At 36.4% G+C, this 24687-nt stretch overlaps 1 protein-coding gene across 9 annotated transcripts in view; it reads right to left on the bottom strand.

The window, feature by feature from the left end:
- ntng1a (netrin g1a) overlaps positions 1-24687 on the bottom strand; it is a 251461-nt gene that overhangs the window by 215215 nt on the left and 11559 nt on the right. For all 9 annotated transcript variants that reach the window (XM_049480888.1, XM_049480893.1, XM_049480894.1 and 6 more), the window contains exon 2: positions 3517-4061. In XM_049480888.1, the coding sequence (XP_049336845.1) occupies positions 3517-3765 (249 nt within the window). In that variant the 5' untranslated portion in view covers positions 3766-4061. The remainder of the gene's footprint in view (positions 1-3516; positions 4062-24687) is intronic.

Raw genomic sequence — 24687 nt, 5'->3', positions numbered from 1 at the left:
ACTGTATTTAGTAGGTGTTTCCAATAAAGTGGCCATCAGTAAGTGAAGGAAGAACAAGGTACTGTAGTAGTAGGTGTTTCCAATAAAGTGGCCATCAGTAAGTGAAAGAAGCACAAGGTACTGTAGTAGTAGGTGTTTCCAATAAAGTGGCCATCGGTGAGTGAAAGAAGCACAAGATACTGTAGTAGGTGTTTCCAATAAAGTGGCCACCAGTGAGTGAAGGAAGAACAAGGTACTGTAGTAGTAGGTGTTTCCAATAAAGTGGCCACCAGTGAGTGAAAGGAGCACAAGGCTGTATTTAGTAGGTGTTTCCAATAAAGTGGCCATCAGTGAGTGGAAGATGCACAAGGTACTGTAGTTGGTGTTTCCAATAAAGTGGCCATCAGTGAGTGAAAGGAGCACAAGGTACTGTAGTTGGTGTTTCCAATAAAGTGGCCATCAGTGAGTGGAAGGAGCACAAGGTACTGTAGTAGTAGGTGTTTCCAATAAAGTGGCCACCAGTGAGTGAAAGAAGCACAAGGTACTGTAGTAAGTGTTTCCAATAAAGTGGCCACCAGTGAGTGAAAGGAGCACAAGGCTGTATTTAGTAGGTGTTTCCAATAAAGTGGCCATCAGTGAGTGGAAGATGCACAAGGTACTGTAGTTGGTGTTTCCAATAAAGTGGCCATCAGTGAGTGAAAGGAGCACAAGGTATTGTAGTTGGTGTTTCCAATAAAGTGGCCATCAGTGAGTGGAAGATGCACAAGGTACTGTAGTAGTAGGTGTTTCCAATAAAGTGGCCATCAGTGAGTGGAAGATGCACAAGGTACTGTAGTTGGTGTTTCCAATAAAGTGGTGTAAAGTTTGTTGTTTCCAAAAGAAAATGAGCGTTTTCTGTAGATAATGAAGTCTATTCTGAGGCTAAGCTGTAAATGATGATTAGGCACTCTGTTATATAATAAAAATATTAATAATAATAATAATAATAATAAAATATATACGCTCTTTATGTCTGGCTGACTCCAGCAGTATAAAAATATAATATAAGTATGTGTGTGGACTCCGAACCACTCTCAGAGTTATTAATAAATGAAACGGCCAACTTTCCCTCACCCACATTTCCCCAAAACACAGCGCTGCCTGCGCTCCCAAATAAAATCCTGACTTTATTATCCCCTCCGGCTTATTATTCAGCAAATACATAAACACTCATCACAGATCCTTTACTTACAGGAGAGAAGAACGGTATAAAATCAGGGAGTGAAAGAAGCACGAGGCACGGTAAGTGTTTCTAATAAGTTGGCCAACAGTGAGTGGAAGCATAAGCTTACAGTAGATACCTTCACATGTAATCACAGTTTGAGTGTTTCCAATAAATTGGCCACTCAGTAGAAATAAAAGTACTGTAATAGGTGTTTCCAATAAAGTGGCCATCTTTAAGTGAAAGCTCAAAGTACTGTAGTAGGTGTTTCCAATAAAGTGGCCATCAGTGAGTGAAAGCTCAAGGTACTTTAGTAGGTGTTTCCAATAAAGTGGCCATCAGTGGGTGGAAGCATAAGCTTACAGTAGATACCTTCACATGTAATCACAGTTTGAGTGTTTCCAATAAATTGGCCACTCGGTAGAAATAAAAGTACTGTAATAGGTGTTTCCAATAAAGTGGCCATCTTTAAGTGAAAGCTCAAAGTACTGTAGTAGGTGTTTCCAATAAAGTGGCCAACAGTGAGTGAAAGAAGCACAAAGTACTGTAGTAGGTGTTTCCAATAAAGGAAGTGTTTCTAATAATTTGGCCAACAGTGAGTGGAAGCACAAGGTTACAGTAGATACCTTCACATGTAATCACAGATTGAGTGTTTCCAATAAATTGGCCACTCAGAGGAAATAAACAGTATAGAGAGCGTGCGTTTCCAATAAAGTGGCGATTGTGAGAAACTATAAGATGGGTGTTTCCAATAAAGTGGCCTTCACATGTAAATACAGAGTGAGTGTATCCAATAAAGCGACTTTTGCCTGTAAGTACAAGATGCTGCAGGTGTTTCTAATAATATGGCCACTGAGTGTAAGGACAAGAAGCAAATGGTAAGGTGTTTCCGATAATGTGGCCTTCGATTACAGAGTGCGTGTTTCCAATAAAGTGGACATCGCATGTAAGTGCAACCTAGGTGTTTTAGATAAACTAGCAAGTGAGACAACTTTAAATACAAAAAATAGTAGGTGTTTCCATTAAACTGGCCAGTGATTTAACTTTAAACAACTTTAAACAACTTTAAATAAGTTTAATTAGTAGGTATTTCCTTTAAACTTAGCAGCAAGACAACTTTAAACTCATGTATACAATAGATGTTTCTGTTAAACTGGCCAGTGAGACTTTAAATACATTTAAATAGTAGGTGTTTCCGTTTAACTGGCCAGTGATTTAACTTTAAACAACTTTAATTAAGTTTAAAAAGCAGTTTCTATTAAACTGGCCACTATGACAACTTTAACAGTTTAAACAGTAGATATTCCTTTAAACTGGCCAGTGATTTAACTTTAAATAAGTTTAAACAAGTTCAAAAAAATTATACAGGAGTTTTTTTTTTTATTAAACTGGCCAGTAAGACAAATGTAAAAAAAACTTTAAATACATTTACATAAGGTGTTTTGTATTAAACTGGTCAGTGACAACTTTAAATGTTATACAGTGATTGTTTCTGTTAAAATGGCCAGTGATTTAACTTTAATCAACTTTAAATATGTTTAAAAAAAGGTGTTTCCATTAAACTGGCCAGTAAGACAATGTTAAACAACGTTTACAGTAGGTGTTTCTGTTAAATTGGCCAGTGATTTAACTTTAAACAACTTTATACAGTAATTGCTTCCGTTAAACTGGCCAGTGCGACAGCTTTAAACAGCTTAAAACTAGTTTGAAAAGTAGACGTTTCCATTAAACAGGACAAAATATGTTATATAATAACAATAATAAAAAAATTGTTAATAATAAGTCATAACAATAATTGTTTTTATTAAAATGCCCAGTGATTTAACTTTAAATAAGTTTAAAAAAAAATTATACAGGAGTTTTTTTTTTTTTTTTTTTTTTTTTTTTTTATTAAAGTAAGACCAGTAAGACAAATGTTAAACAACTTTAAATACGTTTACAGTAGATGTTTTATATTAAACTGGTCAGTGACAACTTTAAATGTTATACAGTAATTGTTTCTGTTAAAATGGCCAGTGATTTAACTTCGAATATGTTTAAACAGCAGGTGTTTCCATTAAACTGGCCAGTATGTTAAGTATGTTATACAATCAATTCCCTGTTAAACCGGCCAGTGATTTAACTTTAAACAACTTTAAATATTTCAAGTCAAGAGGCTTTTATTATCATTACATGTTATACAGTAATTGTTTCTATTAAACTGGCCAGTGATTTAACTTTAGGCAACTTTAAATACGTTTAAACAGTAGGTGTTTCCGTGTTTAGATGAGTTTAAGCAGTATCTGAACTCTCGGTGCAGAGTGTGACGTGTGCAGGGTGACCCCGGCCGGACTCACCAGTGTGCAGTAGGTCTCGGGCGGGTCTCCGCAGGTGATGTTGGGCGGGTCCAGGGTCACTTTCAGGTACTTGGTCATGTCGGCGGCCTCGGGCTGACAGGCCATGTAATCCCAGGTGAGCCCCTCGTCCGTGTACACCTGTGACTTGCACATGTCGTAGTGTCCCCAGGTGGTGGGGTAGTGCTGCATGGCCAGGCAGAGGCCAGGAAACAGCACCTGCACCGCCCACACCAACCACACGCTCATCATGCTCAGCTGGAGAGATATATTTATGTATATATATCACAGGATAACAGAGCAGCTGCTGATCCAACGGAACAGACGTGTTCAGGCTGAATTCAGAAAATAATCCGAGATTTAATGGGGGAAAGTGGGCGGGGCTTATGCAGCATTCTTCACAGATGGTCCACAGATATCAGCAGTCTATTGGAAATGTATAGGATTGTCTCTGCAGTGTCTTCCAGTGTCTTCCAGTGTCTTCCAGTGTCTTCCAGTGCTTGATTGACAGTTGTCTCAGCTCAGCTTCCCGTCAGTCATCCTGCTCTCTGTAAAAGAGGAAAAGAGAAGGAGGGTGAGAGTGCGAAAGGGCCAATAGAAGCCGACAGCAGGAGACGGAGGGGTGAAGCGTGTCTTACAGTGAAATATCAGGAATATCACATATCCAAAAGGCCATCAGCGAGAACATCATCTCCAGCTGTCACACACACTCACACACACACACTCACCTTACAACCCAACACCATCCATTCATATGATACTGAATACACACACACACGCCGCAACAAAAAACCTTGTACTAGACGTCGGAAACTGTCATTTTATATAGGTGACAAAACTATACTAAAAATACAGTGCAGTGAAAAAGTATTCGCCTGATTACAGATTATCAAACAAGCTATTAAAATATATCAGACAAATATAACTTAAATTATTATTTTATTTATTAAGAGAACAAAAAAACCTACCAAAAACCAAAATCTAGCCCTGTGTAGGCCTGTCACAATAATTGCGATATAGATATTCTATAGAGGGACCATTGAGAGCATCCTGAGCAGCTGCATCACTGCCTGGTTTGGGACCTGCACCGTCTCTGACCGCAAGACCCTCCAGCGTATTGTGAGGACAGCTGAGAGGATCATCGGCGTCTCTCTCCCCTCCATCACGGACATTTACACCACCTGCAGCATCCGCAAAGCAACCAGCATTGTGAATGACCCCACTCATCCCTCACACAAACTGTTCTCCCTCCTGCCTTCGGGAAGAAGGTACCGCAGCATCCGGTCCAGCACGACCAGATTCTGCAACAGCTTCTACCCCCAAGCCATCAGACTCCTCAACTGCAGAGACTGAACTGATGGTTTTTCTGTACATGCACACACACTCTTACCCCACTTACCCCAGAAAATGGAAAGCACTAAAAACCCTACTACCTCACTGGACTCTATTGCACACTGTGTAATAGAGTAATTACTACCTCACCTGGTCTTTTTTGCACACTGCATAATTTGCACACTGTCTTGTTATTTTTTATTCTTTGTTTGTATTGTGTTGTATTGTCTGTCTGCACTTTTGTACTGTTGCACTATTGTTCTGTCTACACTGTGTTTATGTGCACCATGGTCCCTGGAGGAACGTTGTTTCGTTTCACTGTGTACTCTGTATATAGCTGAAATGACAATAAAAACCACTTTGACTTGACTTTGATATCGATTTATCGTACAATAATGACAATGAACATGACCTCAATCATTTTTGATAATCGTAATATTGTGTCTATCGTGTTTATTTGTATGTTTGTTCACATATATATATAACAGCAAACAGTATTTTAGCCAGTCATGCTTATAACAATAACTGTGAACTAATTATAATGATTAATAATGATTAATTCATTTTTTGCTGTCTTTAAATTAAAAGTGTTTAATCACTTTTCTTATGCTATTCTGTTATCATTATATCGGTGGCATTTAATAGTCTTAAAATGACAAAAATATCCTTTATCGCAATCATGTCTGGGACGATATATCGCCGATAAATTCACGATAAATTCTTATCGTGTCAGGCCTAGCCCTGTGTAAAGAAGTGTTGGTAATGTACAATAAGGGTACATTAACTAACAGTACTTATGACAGAATGTCTCAATTAGTAATGAATTAAAAGTAGTTAAGACTGCATAATATGCATCATTATTAACAACATTCGTACGCATTTAAATTTAGTAATGATTAACAATGTGTTAACTAGTGTCAACTAGTAATTAGTTGAGACATTACTTAACCCCTTAATAATGATTATTACTGATTTAATTACCAAAGTTTTTCCACCCCAATTAACCACAACCAGGCCTGACAACATAAAGCAGATAAAAGATGAGAAAAACAATAAGTTATTGATCATCTATCAGTCTGGAAAAGGTTATAAAGTAATTTATTTCTAAAGCTTTGGGACTCCAGAGAACCACAGTGATTCACTATTATTATTCACTAATAGAAAAAACAAATGGAACACTGGTGAACCTTCCCAGGAGTGACCGGCCGACCGAACAAAATTACTCCAAAAGGGCATGAAGAACTCATCCAGGAGGTCCCAAAAGAACCCAGAACAACATTCAAAGAACTGCAGGATCTCACTACAGCTAAATGATTCAATAATAAGAATAAAGAGACTGGGTGAAAATGGGTCTCCATGGGAGAATTCCAAAATAAAAAACAAACAACCAACATTATTTAAAAGACCAAACTCTATATAGACAAAAACTACTTTATATGTTTATTTCATACTAAACATAAACTGTGTAATTAAACTAAATAATACAGTATACGATTAACTGGATTATTCTTTTAAATTAGAATTATCTATTTGTTTGTGTTTATTTCCCTCCCTATATCCAATCTTACATAATTATGTTTATTAACAAATTAGCAAAACCAAACAGAAGAAAAGCAGAACTTTAGAGATACAGATGAATTAAACACTGAGAGATCAGCACAATGTCACAAAGAGCACCAAAAATAAACAGATCAGCACCACAGTTATGGGAACAGCTCCTGATTGGTTAACATGTGGAAAAAGCAGGAAGGAGAAATGGATTTTTAATAGTTTGTAGTGTACACTAAATTAATGATAGTAGTTAATAATTAATTCATAGTGTCCGCTGTATTATAAATAGTAGACGCTGGATAGTTCATAGTTTTTACTAAATAATTTATAGAGGACAGAGAATAAGTTACAGTAGATTCTGAACAATTCATGGAAAATACCCAATATTTTTAAGTAGATTCTGAATTTTGTATATTAGATAATAAATAACACAATAGTAGTTACTAAATAAATGATTGATTGTAGATTTAAATTTGTTTTAAAGGATATTGAATAATGTATTATGGATACTGAGTATTCAATAGTAGAGTCTTAATAATCTGTAGTTAAAACTGAGCAATTTATAGCAGATATTAGACAATTCATGGTAGATTCTGAAGATTTATAGTAAATACTGAAGATTTATAGTAAATACTTAATGTCTATGGCAGGGGTGTCCAAACTACGGCCCGCGGGCCATTTGCAGCCCGTTTCCTTTTTTGGAGCGCCCCGCGAGGTATTTTAGAAATAGAATGAAAGTTGGCCCGCTGTTAAGCAGGTTTTTATAATGTGAGATTCAAAGTTTGAAAAGTAGGTGTCAGAAACGGCGAAAGAGTCTAAAAGCAGAGAGTGCGCATTTCTAGCGCAGAAAAACGGGCCAAAGAGTCTAAAAGCTGAGAGGGTGCGCATTTCTGGCGCAGAAAAACGGGCCAAAGAGTCTAAAAGCAGAGAGAGTGCGCATTTCTAGCACAGAAAAACGGGCCAAAAAGTCTAAAAGCGGAAAGAGTGCGCATTTCTAGCGCAGAAAAACGGGCCAAAGAGTCTAAAAGCAGAGAGTGCGCATTTCTAGCGCAGAAAAACGGGCCAAAGAGTCTAAAAGCGGAGAGAGTGCGCATTTCTAGCGCAGAAAAACGGGCCAAAGAGTCTAAAAGCAGAGAGTGCGCATTTCTAGCGCAGAAAAACGGGCCAAAGAGTCTAAAAGCAGAGAGAGTGCGCATTTCTGGCGCAGAAAAACGGGCCAAAGAGTCTAAAAGCAGAGAGTGCGCATTTCTAGCGCAGAAAAACGGGCCAAAGAGTCTAAAAGCAGAGAGAGTGCGCATTTCTGGCGCAGAAAAACGGGCCAAAGAGTCTAAAAGCGGAGAGAGTGCGCATTTCTAGCGCAGAAAAACGGGCCAAAGAGTCTAAAAGTGGAGAGGGTGCGCATTTCTAGCGCAGAAAAACGGGCCAAAGTGTCTAAAAGTTGCCGTAATTAAGGAGTTTAATATTAAGAGACATCATGAAATGAAACATCAATTTGAAAAAATCTTAGTTTACACAACATTGTCAAAGATAAAGATAGTTAGCCAAGTAAAATGGTGTGTAAATGAAATAATCAGGAAAATGTATTATTTAAAGTGGTATATTTCATTATTTGTTTTATTACAGAGTCTGTGGCCCGTGACTTCAAATATATTTCTCCTTCTGCCCCCAACAAAAAAGTTTGGACACCCCTGGTCTATGGTAAATGCTATAGAGGTTTTCAGGTTTAAGTGTGTGTGTGTGTGTGTGTGTGTGTGTGTGTGTGTGTGTGTGTTGGATAAACAGATTTAAATGCTTTGGCAGTGAGACAGCCTAATGCCAGTCAGGCCGCCAACATACAGCTTTACTGTAGAGTTTATCTGACAGTTTAATCAAACTTACCTACACTGTAAAAAAATCCTATTTTTACAGAAAATAACTCTAAATGTTTACACTATTTATCCCTTTTCTTTTACTACAGTCTAATTCTGTCAAATTACAGACATTTTCTGTTAATTACAAGCCCCTGTTCTAATTTTACATATTATGACATTAATGAGAGATTACGGTTAAAACTCTTATGTTTAGGGCTATATTGCTATATTATTTTTATGGTATTTCTCCATGTTCTTAAGTTACATAGATATGTATGTAAAATTACTTATTATTATATGTAATTATATGTGTGTGTTATTATTTAAAGGTTTATTTCTTTCCCAACAACTCAGTGTTTTTCTTCATAATTGTAAGGTTTATTTATTTATTCATTTTTATTCATTGTTAAAAAAAAAAAAAATACAGAAAATAACCATAGAAATAAAACGTTTTTTTCTTTCTTTTATGTAAAAGAAAATATACCTAAAAAAAAAAACAACTGTCTGTGGGGCGTGGCTATGTTAATTAGATGTTCAGTTTAGAGGGCTCACCATGATGTAGTTTCATAGCAGTTTTATCCACCTGGCTGGGTTTTAGACTGTGCTAATATAAGTGGTTTCACTCTCTGAGCACTTTTTATTGCTTTAAATGAGCAGAGGGCCTGTTAATAAAGAAATTCTGAAAAGATCATACAGTTTGTCACTGAATGTCACTGAATGAGTCAAATACACATTAATTTGTGAATCATAAAGCTCACAACTTGAAAGACAATAAAGTTAGTTAAAAAAAAGGTAAAATAACAGTTTTTCCCTGCAGAACATTGATCAAAATCACTTTATTGAAGAAATTTAATTGTAAAATTTTAAACCTTTAATGAAAATGCATGTGAATCTACTGGTTTTGCACTTCATATGAATGAAAGTATTTTACTTTAATTTTAGGGTTTTTGTTTGGCAGCCGCTGCTGCCGGTAATTTGACCGTTCTTTTTACGGTTTTATTTTTTACAGTGTACAAAAGTAACTATAGAAACACGATATCTAACACCACACACACACACACACACACACACACACACACAGACACACACAGACAGGATAGAGTGAAATGAACTGTACAAGGGCACCGAATGCGTCTGTAACGCTTATACGTGATTTTCTACAGAACTCTCAGTATAAACAGTACAGAGCAGCACTAATGAAAAGACTGGCCTGCTGAACTCAACTCATATGTGCTAAACATGCAGTTTATAACATAAATACCACAGATCAGGTTATATAGAAAGATTAAATGACTGTGAATACCGCATCACCCATACTGATATAACCACACGTACCCAGCGCTGTGCTACGGTTTACTAAACTGCAGCAGTAAAAACAGAACACATCCTCACTACTGACTTATCAATGCTTAATCGTCCATATACAACATGTATAACTATATATATATATATATATATATATATATATATATATATATATGCTGTATAATAGTAAAGGAAGGAACTCAATGAACAGAGCAGAAGCTGTGCTCTAATAAAAGTATAGAAATAGTATCATAATCTAACTCAATTTAAAGAGTAGAAACTGTTCACTAGTGAAAGTAGTAAGATGGTATAATACTCAAATTTGATTAAACAATTTGAAAAACTTAACTTTAGTGAAAGTACTGGTTTGGTATCACAATCTAACGCAACTAACTATACTATACTAAGCATATAGGTATTGTTTCACAATCTAACTCAAATATCAGAGCAGAAACTGTACTACAGTAAAAGTATTGGTTCTCTATCACAATCTAACTCAAGTAAAAGAGCAGAAACTATAGTGTACTAGTGTATAGATGAATGATCATAACCGCATGGCAACCTAATTTGATTAAACAAGTTTTAAAAAAAAATCTATTCTAAACGTATGAGTACTGTATCACAATCTAACTCAATTAAAAGTGGGAAACAATAATGCAGTGAAAGTATGGGTATTGCACCACATAAAGTCTACTTTAGTGGAAGCATACTGTTTCACAATCTAACTCAATTAGAAGCAGAAACTGTACTGTATTCCTATCCATCTCAAATAACAGAGCAGAAACTCTTGTACTACTGTACTACTCCATTGTTTCAAAATCTAACTCAATTAAAAGATCAGAAAGTGTTCTATAGTGGAAGCATTTGAACTGTTTCACAATCTAACTTAAATGAAAGAGTAGAAACTCTACCATAGTGGAAGTGCTGGTCCTGTCTCACAATCTAACTCAATTAAAGAGTAGAAAAACTGTACTATAAGTATGCATTACTAACTCGTGCACTAGTTCACAGTTTGAATCTAACTAAAAATTCAAAGAGAAGAAACGTCACAATTTAACTCAAATTAAAAGGGCAGAAAGTGCACTATACTTTACTATAATTAAAGTACGGTTACTATTTCAAGTGGAACTCAATTAAAATAGTTGAAAAAACTCTACAATAATTATTAATTGATTAACTACTAAGTAAAATGTGCAAAACAGAAAAACTGCACTAATCCACTGTTTAAAAATATCAATTAAAACTCAAAATAAAAGTATATAAATTCTACTATAGTGAAAGCACCAGAACAGTATCACAATCTAACTCAATTAAAAGTGGGAAACAATAATGTAGTGAAAGTATGGGTATTGCACCACATAAAGTCTACTTTAGTGGAAGCATACTGTTTCACAATCTAACTCAATTAGAAGCAGAAACTGTACTGTATTCCTATCCATCTCAAATAACAGAGCAGAAACTCTGGTACTACTGTACTACTCCATTGTTTCAAAATCTAACTCAATTAAAAGATCAGAAAGTGTTCTATAGTGGAAGCATTTGAACTGTTTCACAATTTAACTTAAATGAAAGAGTAGAAACTCTACCATAGTGGAAGTGCTGGTCCTGTCTCACAATCTAACTCAATTAAAGAGTAGAAAGAATATACTATAAGTATGCATTAACTACTAACTCAAATAAAAAGCACAGCTGTACTGAAATAAAATAGTATAAACTGTATTATAATGAAAGTACCAGTACTATGTCACAATTTAACTCAAATTAAAAGAGCAGAAACTGTACTATACTTTACTATAATTAAAGTACAGTTACTATTTCAAGTGGAACTCAATTAAAAAAGTAGAAAAACTCTGCTATAGAAACTGTATTATAATGAAAGTACCAGTACAGTATCACAAGTATCTAACTCATATAAAAGAGTATACTTTACTCTACTCCACTATAATCAAAGTACAGATACTGTGTCACAGTGGAACTCAATTAAAATAGTTGAAAAGACTCTACTGTAATTATTAATTAATTAACTACTAAGTAAAACGTGCAAAACAGAAAAAATAATTAAAACTCAAATAAAAGTATAGAAATTGTACTATAGTGAAAGCACCAGGACAGTATCACAATCTAACTCGATTAAAAAAGTAGAAAAAAATTATACTATAATTATTCATTAATTACTAAGTCAAAACAGAGGAACTGAACTCAATTAAAAGAACAGAAACTGTGTTATAGTAGAATCAGCTGTACTGTTTCACAAACTAACTCAAATAAAGGGGTATACTTTACTCTACTATACTATAATCAAACTACAGATACTGTGTCACAGTGGAACTCAATTAAAAGAGTAGAAAAAAAACTCTACAATAATTATTCATTAATTAACTACTAAGTAATACGTGCAAAACAGAGAAACTGTACTAATCCACTGTTTAAAAATATCAATTAAAACTCAAATAAAAGAGCAGAAATTGTACTATAGTGAAATTAACAGCACATAAAAACAGTTTAACTCAAATTAAGAGAGCAGAAACTGTATTATAGTAAAAATAACAGTACAGAATCACCATCTAACTCGATTAAAAGAGTAGAAACAACTCTACTATAATCATTAATTAACAACTAACTCAAGTAATACGTGCAAAACTGAGAAACTGAAATCAAATTAAAAGAGCAGAAACTGTAGTGTACTATAGTGAAAATATGCCAGTATTCTGATCATTCTGGCACTATTAAAGACTGTAATGGGGATTTTAGTCTGTGTTTTTTTTTTGTATAGTAAAGCTTGTCCAACAAATCACCAGTGACTATAAAAGCGTGTGTTTGTGGGCGGAGCCTGGCTCAGTTAATTGAACTCACATTAAAGCAGCATTAATCTGAGATTCAGCCAGAAGTCGAGCTCAGTATGAGACTGAAAGAGACGCAGTTCATCAAATCCTCCTCTTTTTTCTGTGTTTTCTGTGTTTTTTATGAATTAAATACTATGATTGTTTGTGTTTATTTGTGTACTTTTAATGAAATGCGCCTGATTATCTGCCAAAGCCCTGCTTTAAGAGCGCGCTGTTAAAACACTAATAGCCGGGTAGTCGGGAAGCCGGGGGAGTGGTAAGGGGAGCACTGAACATTTTTTGGAGGAAAACATGAAAGCAGAAGAAATTGTTTTATCAAGCGTGTAATTTATGCTTTGGATCCTGAGAATTAATCGCTTTCGAAGAATAAAAAAATTGCACAGACAATAGGAACAATGGGAGCGCTCCAGCTATCTGTCCTCATACGATCCCAGAAACAAAAGCGTAAAAACTAATAAGAGTTCATCTGAATGATTCATTTCAGCCATTTCTGTTCATGAATTTAAATCAGTTCAGACAATCCAGCTGAAGCTGAAACACAAGCAAAGATATTTAAAGTATCTCCATTCATCCATTACTCTGTAGGTAGAAGTATATTATAGATACTAGCGTTTAAAATACTTCTGTTGGAATGTAAAAGTATCAAATCAAGCTTTTTTACTCATTAATTAAAAGTTCTTTAAAAGTACTGGATTCAAAACTACTTAAAGTAACTAAAAGTAACTTAAAGTAACTAAAAGTAGCCCCTAGTGAAAAATACAAGTAGATTAAAGTATACTTACAGTGAACTACTAATACAATTTGCTTAAAATGTACATAAATATATTTGGAAATAAGTATTTTGGAGTATATTGAATTACATTAAACTAAAAGTGTAAAATGTTAAATAATTACTCCAGTAAAGTAGAGATAACCTACATTTCCCTTTAAGTATTAGAGTGGACAGTGAGTGGAAGCACAATGCTGTAGGTGTGTGTGAGTGTGTGTGTGTATTGGTGTGTACTGGTGCGTGTGTGTATTGGTGTGTGTGTGTGTATTTGTGTGTACTGGGGTGTGTGTGTGTGTGTGTGTGTGTATTGGTGTGTATTGGGGTGTGTGTGTGTGTGTGTGTGTGTATTGGTGTGTGTGTGTGTGTGTGTGTGTGTATTGGTGTGTGTATTGGTGTGTGTGTGTGTGTATTGGTGTGTGTGTGTGTATTGGTGTGTGTGTGTGTGTGTGTGTGTATTGGTGTGTGTATTGGTGTGTGTGTGTGTGTATTGGTGTGTGTGTGTGTATTGGTGTGTACTGGTGTGTGTGTGTGCGTGTGTGTATTGGTGTGTATTGGTGTGTGTGTGTGTGTGTGTGTGTATTGGTGTGTACTGGTCTGTGAGTGTGTGTGTGTGTGTGTGTGTGTGTGTGTTGACCCCTGTACTGAGGAGATATCTGCAGTGCTGAAGATCCGCCTGCTTGTTATCACCTCTTGTCTCCTGGTCTGGATTAATCAATGAGCAGTAGCATCACCTGCACAGGAATAACAGGCTATTATAAGATATATTATAACAGCTCTGTGATCTCTGTGATCTGCAGTGCAGGTCATGTGATGCTATTTGTTTGTGCTGTCCGGGTCGACCAGAGGAGGGCGGGCTGAGAGTCTTGGTTCCTCTTAAGGTTTCCTTCGGTCAGTGTTAGTAAGTTTTCCTTGCTTTTTATTTATTTTTTATCTTTTTTATTTTACTGTTATTTTAAAATGTTTAAATTGAATTTAACCCAATGTACTTCTGAGTCAAAATGAAGATTGATTGACGGATTTAAGTATAAGTATTCGTAATTAAGGTCAATAGTACCGCAAACTGTAATAATAACAGGTCATTGTAATATATGTCACTGTAGTATAAGTGTTTGTAATTATGGTCATTATAGTACAGGCCATTATAATAAAATCATTACAGTTCTTTTTACTGTGGTAAAGGGCATTGTTAAATTGGTCATTATAGTATGGGTCATTCTAGTGAGTGTACTTGTATTACATGCTATTGTAGGCCATTGCAGTACGGGCCATTGTGGAATGTTACTTTAGTATAGGCTGTTATAGTATAGTTAATTGAAGTAAAAGTATTTGTAATTAAGGTGATTAAAGTACAGCACCCTCTACTGATGACAGATCATTTTAGTACAGGCCATTGTAATATAGGTCATTGTAGTTTAAGTGTTTGTAATCATGGACATTATAGTATAGGCCTTTATAATAACATCATTACAGTACAGACCATTGTTATATAGGACATTTTTGTAAATTTCATTGTTAAATTGGTCATTATAGTACAGGTCATTCTAGAGAGTGCAATTGCTAGTCAGCTACCATGTGGGTGCCTGCGGTTCAATTGCAGGTCTGGGTAACTTTGCTGTGCTACACCAATGAGAGTCCTTGGGCAAGACTCCTAACACTACACTGACCCTTATATGTAATAGGAATAACCTTATAAGTCGCTTTTTTTAATTAAGAGCCAGTTTAAGGTCATTACAGTAAAGGACATTTTAATAAAGACCATTGCAGTACGTAACTTTAGTACAGAGCATTGTAAAACGATTGTTTGTAGTTAAGGTAATTATGTAAAGTACGTAACTATGTAAAATCGTAGCACGTCAGTTCAAGTTCTTGTGGTGTGACACTGCAGTACAGGTCATTGATTATTAGCCATTTTTCTCGAGGGCATAGATGTACATGACTTTGAAATATATGTCTTTGTAGTAAATGTATTTGTAGCACACATTAGCACACATAGTATAGGTCAATGTAATGAAATGAAATACAATCTCCACTCTCACAAAGAGCACTGAAGTACGAGCAGCTCAGTTTCCTCTGCTGAGAAGCGTTTGTTGGACACGTCCAGGTAGCTGCGCTGTTAAAATAGCAATCCGCCAAAGTCAGAGAATGATGAGCAAGTGACACTCAGATTGGTTTATTTCACGTTACGATTCATTAAGAGAACTCGTACATGCCTTTTGCATGTTTTGAATCGCGCAAGGTGTACTTTTCCCGACGATATGACAGCAAAGACACACTGCAAGGTGCACTGTGGTTGGTGGCTCGCCTATATATCACTGAAATTTGTTATGTAGCACTGTGTGTTTCAGTGTTTTCAGAGTGAGTTAATCAGCCTGTCCATCGCGTACAGCGAGCTGCTGACCCTGCACCCAAATCCCCCTCAGTCCACAGCGCTCAATTAGCGCAGAGCGCTAACGGCCCCGCCGACATTTAGCTCTGCTTACAGAGCCCACCTACAGGAAACACACTGCTGATGCCCGCACCTGACTGTACACATACACACATACACACACACACACACACACACACACACACATACACACATACACACACACACACATATGCATTATCTTTACTGTTTAAAATCCATCAGTGAGTGAAAGAAGCACAAGATACTGTAGTAGTAGGTGTTTCCAATAAAGTGGCCACTAGTGAACTGGCGCACAAGGTACTGTGAGTAGTAGCTGTTTCCAATAAAGTGGCCATCAGTGAGTGAAAGATGCACAAGGTACAGTAGTAGTAGGTGTTTCCAATAATGTGGCCACCAGTGAGTGAAAGAAGCACAAGGTCCTATAGTAGGTGTTTCCAATAAAGTGGCCATCAGTGAGTGAAAGATGCACAAGGTACTGTAGTAGGTGTTTCCAATAAAGTGGCCACTAATCTTCTATAAGCAACAGGAGCTCTGAGTGTTAATCTTCTACTACATGTAATAATATGGGCTTAATAATATCCTCCATATGTTTGGCTGACTCTAACAGCTTAAAGATACAATAGAACCGTCTGTGTGCGTGCGTGTGTGTGTGTGTGTGCGTGTGTGTGTGGTGTGTGTGTGTGCGTGTGTTTGACGAAGCCATTCTCAAGGTTATTAATAACTGAAAACATCCCACTTATCCTGTTTATTCTGGAATCACAGCGCTGCCGTTCGCTCGAAGAAAGCGATGCAAATGAGCCACTAAGAAAGTTTAGTCCGATTATCTGGAACGAAGAACCCGCGCTACCCTCGCGCCTCGCTTTTACATCTTTAGTATAAATAAATAAATAAATATATAAATGGTGAAAAGAAAAGAAATAAAAGCTCATGAGGTAAAAAAAAAAACGTCCCTCAGTCTCGCTGAACACATACTCTCTATTCTTCTCTAATCAGCCCACTTCCTCCCAGGCCGGTTCCACACATTCAGGTAGGGAGGAAGGGAGCAACGGGCCAAAAACGGCAGGTTTAAGTTCATTTTTACGCCCTATTAACGTAAAGTAATCGGTATAATGCTTGGTGTGAATTTCCTAAATCTTCACAAAGAGGCTGTGTTCCAGCTAAAATACACAAGCTGTACAGGATATATATATATTAAAGACTATGTAAATTTTACCTCACGCATGTACATGAGTAGCACTGCTGAGGTAAATGTGTGATTAGAGTAGCATTGCCAAATTGCTGAGGTACATTCATGATTAAATTTGCTCTGCTGAAGTAAATATTTGATTAGAAAAGCACTGCTCAGATACATGTATTATTATTTTGCACTGCTGTTGTACATGTATGATTAGAATAGCACTGCTGAGGTGAACTTATCTGCTGAGGCAAATGTGTGATTAGAATAGCACTGCTGAGGTAAATGTATGATTGAAATAGTACTGCTAAGAAAAAAGTATGATTAGATTAGCACTGCTGAGGTAAATGTATGATTACAATAGAACTGCTGAGGTAAATGTATGATTAGATTAGCACTGCTGAGGTAAATGTATGATTAGTGCAGTGATGTGTTAAATGAATCATTTGAATAGCACTGCTGGGATACAAGTATTATTAAATTTGCACTGCTGATGTAAATGTATGGTTAGAAAAGCACTGCTAAGGTAACTGTATGAATAATATGGCATAGCTGAGGTACATTTATGATTAGAATAGCACTGCTGAGTTGAACTTATCTGCTGAGGTAAATGTATGATTGGAATAGCACTGCTAAAGGTAAATGTATAAATAATATGGCATTGCTGAGGTAAATGTCTGATAAAAATAGCATTGCTGAGGTAAATTTACAATTAGACTAGCATTGCCAAATTAAATGCATGATCAGAAAAGCATTTCTGCAGAATAGCATTTCTGCGGTATCTATGATAAGAATGGCACTGCTGAGGTAAATGTATGGTTTAAAAAAAGTAGTTTTTTACTCTGTTCAACAATGTTCATTTCACTGCGTACCTAATAAAAGACCAGTAGGAATAAACTCCCAACACTACGTCTCTATTCTTCTGTATTCAGTCCGTTTTCTCGCGGGTCGGTTCTGCAGGTTTAACCTGTGGACGGATTTTCATGTGAAAACCGGCCGAATTGGAAAAGGTCAATTTTTTATGAATCTGAAAGAACGACAGTGTCCTATTAAAACCCATCACATCCATCACAATCACCATTACCCAGAGATAGATGGAGACCTTGATTAGATCCACCAGATTTAATAAGAAGAAAGTGAGGGGGCAGATGAGGGGATGCAGAGTGAGAACGAGGGGGAGGGGGAGAGAGAGAGAGAGAGAGAGAGAGAGAGAGAGAGAGAGCAGATTGGTTAAATGCAGTCGTGTCAATGGCTCAGCGTAGCTGAAATGAAACCAATTAGAAGGGCAGGTCTCCAACACGCCTCCCTGTGATTAATACACCCCATACAATCTGCTCACAGAGCCGGGCGAGCGAGGAGTAGACTGTTATAGAAAATAAAAAGAGAGAGAGACAGAGGAGAGAGACAGTGATCTTGGGTTTCTCTGATTTTGCTATTTATAGGTTTACGTTTGAGTAACATGAACATTGTTGTTTTATTCTATAAACTACAGACAACATTTCTCCCAAATTCCAAATAAAAATATTGTCATTTAGAGGATTTATTTGCAGAAAATGAGAAATAACAAAAAAAAAGAAGCAGAGCTTTCAGACCTCAAATAATGCAAAGAAAACAAGTTCATATTCATAAAGTTTTAAGAGTTCAGAAATCAATATTTGGTGGAATAACCCTGGTTGTTTTTTAATCACAGCTTTTTTATGCATATTGGCATCATGTTCTCCTCCACCAGTCTTACACACTGCTTTTGGATAACTTTATGCTGCTTTACTCCTGGTGTAAAAACTCAAGCAGTTCAGTTTGGTGGTTTGATGACTTGTGATCATCCATCTTCCTCTTGATTATATTTTAGAGGTTTTCAATTTGGTAAAATCAAAGAAAATCATAATTTCTAAGCGCTCTATTATATTTGTCCTGGCTTAGTGTTGTCAAATATAATAATTTTCAATGCAATGCCTGTCTAAATATCTCAATACTGATTCTGAAATGATATCACGGCAAAAACCTAAAACATCAGAAGTTAATGGAATAATAGAAAATTGAACATGTAACTAAAATTGTTTGTTTTTCTATGCAAGCTAATGTTCAGGTACATTTCTGGAGTTTTGCTTGTTTATCTGGGTAACAGAAAACACAGGAGCTCCACTGACTGAATACAACCTAGACAGACGCCAACAGTCAGACGTTCATCGCTATCTACTCGTCCAGGTAGCTGCACTGTTAAAATAGCAATCTACCAAAGTCAGAGCTCACCTGGCTCTTAAAGTGAATGATGAGCAAGTGACACTCTGATTGGTTTATTTCATGTTACACCCAAAATTGACCACACCCATGATTAATTAAGAGAATTAATACATGCCTTTTGTGAATTTGGAGTCACGCAAAATGTACTTTTCCCATCGTTACAATAGCAAAGACACATTGACACACCTGAAATCAAGCTGCATGGTTCACTGTTTTTAACAGCTCACCTGTATGTCAATAAAATATGGTACAGAAAGTGAGAATAAGAAAGAGAGAGAGAGAGAGAGAGATGTGTGTGAGTGTCAGAAAAAGAGAGAGGGGAGGTGTGAGAGGAAAGAAGAGAATAAAAGAAGGAAGTGATGGAGGGAGAGAGAGAGAGAGAGAGAGATATGTGTCTCACAGTCTCATAGAGTGACGAATACACAGAAAGTGACAGACAGAGACTGAGCGGTGTGTATATAAGTGTGTATGAGTGTGTGTGAGTGTGTGTGTAGGGAGGCAGTGGTGATACAGGCAGAGATAAGGGTCTGTATTAAAGATCAGAGTCTGGGGGTCGTTATCACTCTCTCTCTCTCTCTCATTACACACCGCCAACCACCACCGCACTCACTATTCACTATACCCACTTCACCTCCTCCCCATTTACTACCCTCAACCCAGACCCAGAGAGTAAACCAGAACATCTTTTATATTTTAGATTCTTCAAAGTAGCTCCTCTTTCTTAAATTCGACAGTTTTACACATCTCTGCTGGATTTTCTCAGTCAGCTTTATGAGGTAGAGTCACCTGGAATTCAGGCTTTCAGTTAACAGCTGTGCTGAACTCATCAAGAGTTATTTACTTGAATTTCTTGTCTCTTCATAAAGTGTTTGAGAGCATCAGTTAAAGTAAAGTAGTGAAGAGGTAGAGTTACAGGTATACAGTGAATAGTGAATATTTGAGTAATGTTCGAATCCAGATTATGAGGAGCAAGAACAATAGATTTCCATTCTTCTTTATTCAGCCCATTTTAATAGAGTTAACACAGAGTCCAGCTGTGTGTTTATTAATTTATTCTTAGTATAAATACAGCTGTTCTGTGAATAAAGCCTCAGTGGTTTGCTAGTGAACACTAGTGAACAAACAGCATCATGAAGACCAAGGAACTCACCAGACAGAGATAGGTCAGAGATAAAGTTGTGGAGAAGAAGTTTAAAGCAGGGTTATGTTATAAACACAAATCCCAAGCTTTAAGCATCACAAGGAGCACTGTTCCACAATCCATCATCCAAAAATAGAACAATTATTCTACACCTGCAAACCTACCAAGACATGGCCATAGTCCACCCAAACTGACAGATCAAGAGAAGCAGCCAAGAGACCCATGGTCACTCTGGAGGAGCTGCAGAAATCCACAACAAATCAGTCCTTTATGGAAGAGTGTCAAGAAGAAATCCATTGTTGAAAGAAACATATGGATTGCTGTATGGTGTGCCAAGAAGCAAGAACCGCCAATTCTTGCATACTGCTCCTTTAAACTGTTTTTTCCACTGATGTGGAACCAGCACTGTTCTGGTTTGTGAATCAAATGTTGAAATGGTTTGTTGCATTTCCACTAATAGAAGTAGGTTTCATAACCAGGTACCTTCATTTGCAATGGGAACCAAAGAAGCAAGAACCGTGTTCACCACCACTGTGCAACGACCTCTATTGATGGCACATGATGTGACGTTTTTGGCGGTTCCACTAAAATTGGTGGAAAAATGGGCAGATTCACTGAAAAACACCACAGGTCTTAAAATCCTGAATGGAACTGGTTCAAGAACCAGAGCTCTTTTGGTGGAAAAGGGAAAACAAATGGGTTTAACCTTTCAAAACTCAACCAAGTGTTTAATGTCTTGCATTGTCTTGTTGGAAAATCCACGGTTTCAGGTTATTTTGACCTTCAATCATGAAGCCACTCTTAAGGACTGAAGAACTTGTTTTCTTCTCATCATCAACAAAGCAGGGTTGACGCGTCGCGAGGCAGGTAGATCATCCTCACAGATGCAGAGAGTGTGAAGACCTGGAGGACCACATGATGCTGCAGGTATCTTCATTAGTCTGCTGGAAGTGAAAACGAGGCTGCTGCTCCGCTAATCTCTGTGTTAGCGCTCAAACGGCCTGCGGTATTTTTGGCTGACAGATCCACCAACAAGCTGATGCTGAGCATGATGTTTATATTTAAACCTGTAAATGCTTCACGGCTTCGGGAACCAAGCGAGGTGGGCGGGGGAGCATCGTCTTAAAGGTACACACCAGGAATCTACAACCCCAAATCTGAGAAATTTGGGACAAAATGGAAAATGCAGCATTTAACACTTTGTAATGTTAATATTCCTTCTTAAACCACTTTAACGAAGTTTAGGCACCAAGAAAAGCAAGTGATGAAGGGATCTAGAGCATGTCTAAAGTTTGTCTTTGCTATCGAAACGACGGGAAAAGTACACCTTGCATGGCTCAAAATGCGCAAAAGGCATGTCACTTGCTCATCGTTCCCTTTAAGAGCCAGGTGAGCTCTGACTTTGGCAGACTGCTAATTTAACGATGCAGCTACCTGGACGCGCCCAACCAACGCTTCTCAGCAGAGGAAACTGAGCTGCTCGTTCACGCTGTTTATTGCTGATGTAAAAGTTTGCACAACTACCAAGAGGGACATGCTATGGGTTTATGCACTGTGAATATAGTAACTCTGTATTGTAGTAGAGAAGTGGGCGCAGCTTCTTCTGGTCATGGTGAACATAAGGCTTGTGTTGTGTACAGTAGTAAAGTTGTAGTAAAGTGGTATTAGTGAATATAGTAACTCTGTATTGTAGAGCTCTTATGTGTGGCTGAATACAATTAAATCCTCCTCACAGCAATGTTCCAGCATCTTCTTTAAAGCCCCCTCAGAAGATAAATCTTTTACTTGCAGTAAAGGAGGATAAATCCTGTATTAAAACCCTGGAAAATGCTGGAATTTGGAGCACGGCTCAATAATACATAATCTTACATTACATGTAATAATTCAGCCTTAATAATACCGCCATATGTTCATCTGACTAACAGCTTAAAGACACAATAAAACAGTCTGTGTGTGTGTGTGTGTGTGTGTGCCCAATCCGTTCTCAAGGTTATTTGAAATGAAAACAGTCCACTTATCCCCCGTATTTTGGAATATATGAGCTTATTGTTAGGAGTGACTCATATTGAGGCCTCAGGAGGGACGAGTTCCCCGTCCTTCTGTTCTAATAACAAATATCATATTTCATTCAGATCACACTGCTCTATCATCCACGGATATTTATCTTATTTATATTAATTTATTATTTCAATAATAAATTTATATATATATATATATATATATATATATATATATATATATATATATATATACATATGTGTTTGTGTTAATTTATTATTATTATTATTATATTATTATTATTACAAATAGTAGTAGTAGTAACAGTAGCAGTAGTAGTAGTAGGAGAAGTGGTAGTATTAATGGTAATAACAATAGTAGTAACAGTAGTGGGAAGTGTAGTAGTAACGGTAATTGTAGAAGTAGGAGAAGTATTAGTGGTAGTAATTACTAGCAGCATCAGCAGCAGCTATAAAGTATTACTTGTAGTAACAACAGAATTTATATTATTATTAGAAGCAGCATTAATAAAGTAATTAGCAGTGAAAGTATTAGTATTAGTACACATAGTAGTAGTCGTTCTAGTAATTGTTAGTAGTAGTAGTAATATTGGCAGCAATTACTAGCAGCAGTATTATTATTATTATTATTATTATAAGTAGTAGTATTAGCAATAGTATTAGCAATAGTATTAGTACTAGTAATATTTTCAGCATTTACAAGCAGCAGCAGTAACAGTGGTAGGAGTAGTACGATTAGCAAAAGCAACAGTAATAGCAATAGTAATACGAGAAGTGACCATATTAGTATTAGCAGTAGTACTAGTACTAGTAGTAGTAACAGCAGCAGTATTAGTAGTAGTATTAGCAGTAGTGTAAGAAGTATTAGTACTAATGGTAATAACAGCAGTGGTAATAGTAGTAGTAATGGTAATAGCAACAGTAATGGTAGTAGGAGAAGTTGTAGTAGAAATGGAAGAAACAGTAGTAGTAACAATAGTAATAACAGTAGTAGTAGTAACAAAAGTAATAAAATTTATAGTAATAGTAATAAATTTAGTGGTAATAGTAGTAATAACAGTAATAGTAATAGTAGCAGTAGTAGAAGTTTTAGTAGTAGTGGTTATAACAGTAGTAGTGATAGTAGCAGTAACAGTAGGAGTAGTGTGAGAAGTAGTAGTAACGGTAATAACAGTAGTAGTAATAGAAGTAATAACAGTAGCAGTAACAGTAGGAGTAGTGTGAGAAGTAGTAGTAATGGTAATAACAGTAGTAGTAATAGAAGTAATAACAGTAGTAGTAGTAGTAACAGTAGGAGTAGTGTGAGAAGTAATAGTAATGGTAATAACAGTAGTAGTAATAGAAGTAATAACAGTAGTAGTAGTAGTAGTAGTAACAGTAGCAGTAGTGTGAGAAGTAGTAGTAATGGTAATAACAGTAGTAGTAATAGAAGTAATAACAGTAGTAGTAGTAGTAGCAGTAATGTGAGAAGTAGTAGTAATGGCAATAACAGTATTAGTAATAGAAATAACAGTAGTAGTAGTGGTTGTAGTAGTAGTAGTAGTAGTAACAGTAGCAGTAGTGTGAGAAGTAGTAGTAATGGTAAAACAGTAATAGTAATAGAAGTAATAACAGTAGTAGTAATAGAAGTAATAACAGTAGTAGTAGTTGTAGTAATAACAGTAGTAGTAGTTGTAGTAGTAGTAGTAACAGTAGCAGTAGTGTGAGAAGTAGTAGTAATGGTAATAACAGTAGTAGTAATAGAAGTAATAACAGTAGTAGTAGTGGTGGTAGTAGTAGTTGTAGTAACAGTAGCAGTAGTAGAAGTTGTAGTAGTAATGGTAATAACAGTAGTAGTAATAGAAGTAATAACAGTAGTAGTAGTGGTGGTAGTAGTAGTTGTAGTAACAGTAGCAGTAGTAGAAGTTGTAGTAGTAATGGTAATAACAGTAGTAGTAATAGAAGTAATAACAGTAGTAGTAGTAGTAGTAACAGTAGCAGTAGTGTGAGAAGTAGTAGTAATGGTAATAACAGTAGTAGTAATAGAAGTAATAACAGTAGTAGTAGTGGTGGTAGTAGTAGTTGTAGTAACAGTAGCAGTAGTAGAAGTTGTAGTAGTAATGGTAATAACAGTAGTAGTAATAGAAGTAATAACAGTAGTAGTAGTAGTAGTAGTAGTAACAGTAGCAGTAGTGTGAGAAGTAGTAGTAATGGTAATAACAGTAGTAGTAATAGAAGTAATAACAGTAGTAGTAGTTGTAGTAATAACAGTAGTAGTAGTAGTAGTAGTAGTAGTAACAGTAGCAGTAGTGTGAGAAGTAGTAGTAATGGCAATAACAGTATTAGTAATAGAAATAATAACAGTAGTAGTAGTGGTTGTAGTAGTAGTAGTAGTAGTAACAGTAGCAGTAGTGTGAGAAGTAGTAGTAATGGTAATAACAGTAGTAGTAATAGAAGTAATAACAGTAGTAGTAGTAGTAGTAGTAACAGTAGCAGTAGTGTGAGAAGTAGTAGTAATGGTAATAACAGTAGTAGTAATAGAAGTAATAACAGTAGTAGTAGTA

This window comes from Astyanax mexicanus, chromosome 6 (genome assembly GCF_023375975.1).
Source record: "Astyanax mexicanus isolate ESR-SI-001 chromosome 6, AstMex3_surface, whole genome shotgun sequence".
Lineage (NCBI taxonomy): Eukaryota > Metazoa > Chordata > Actinopteri > Characiformes > Acestrorhamphidae > Astyanax > Astyanax mexicanus.
The sequence above is the reverse complement of the archived record's forward strand: the minus strand, read 5'-3'. Positions and strand labels throughout refer to the sequence as shown.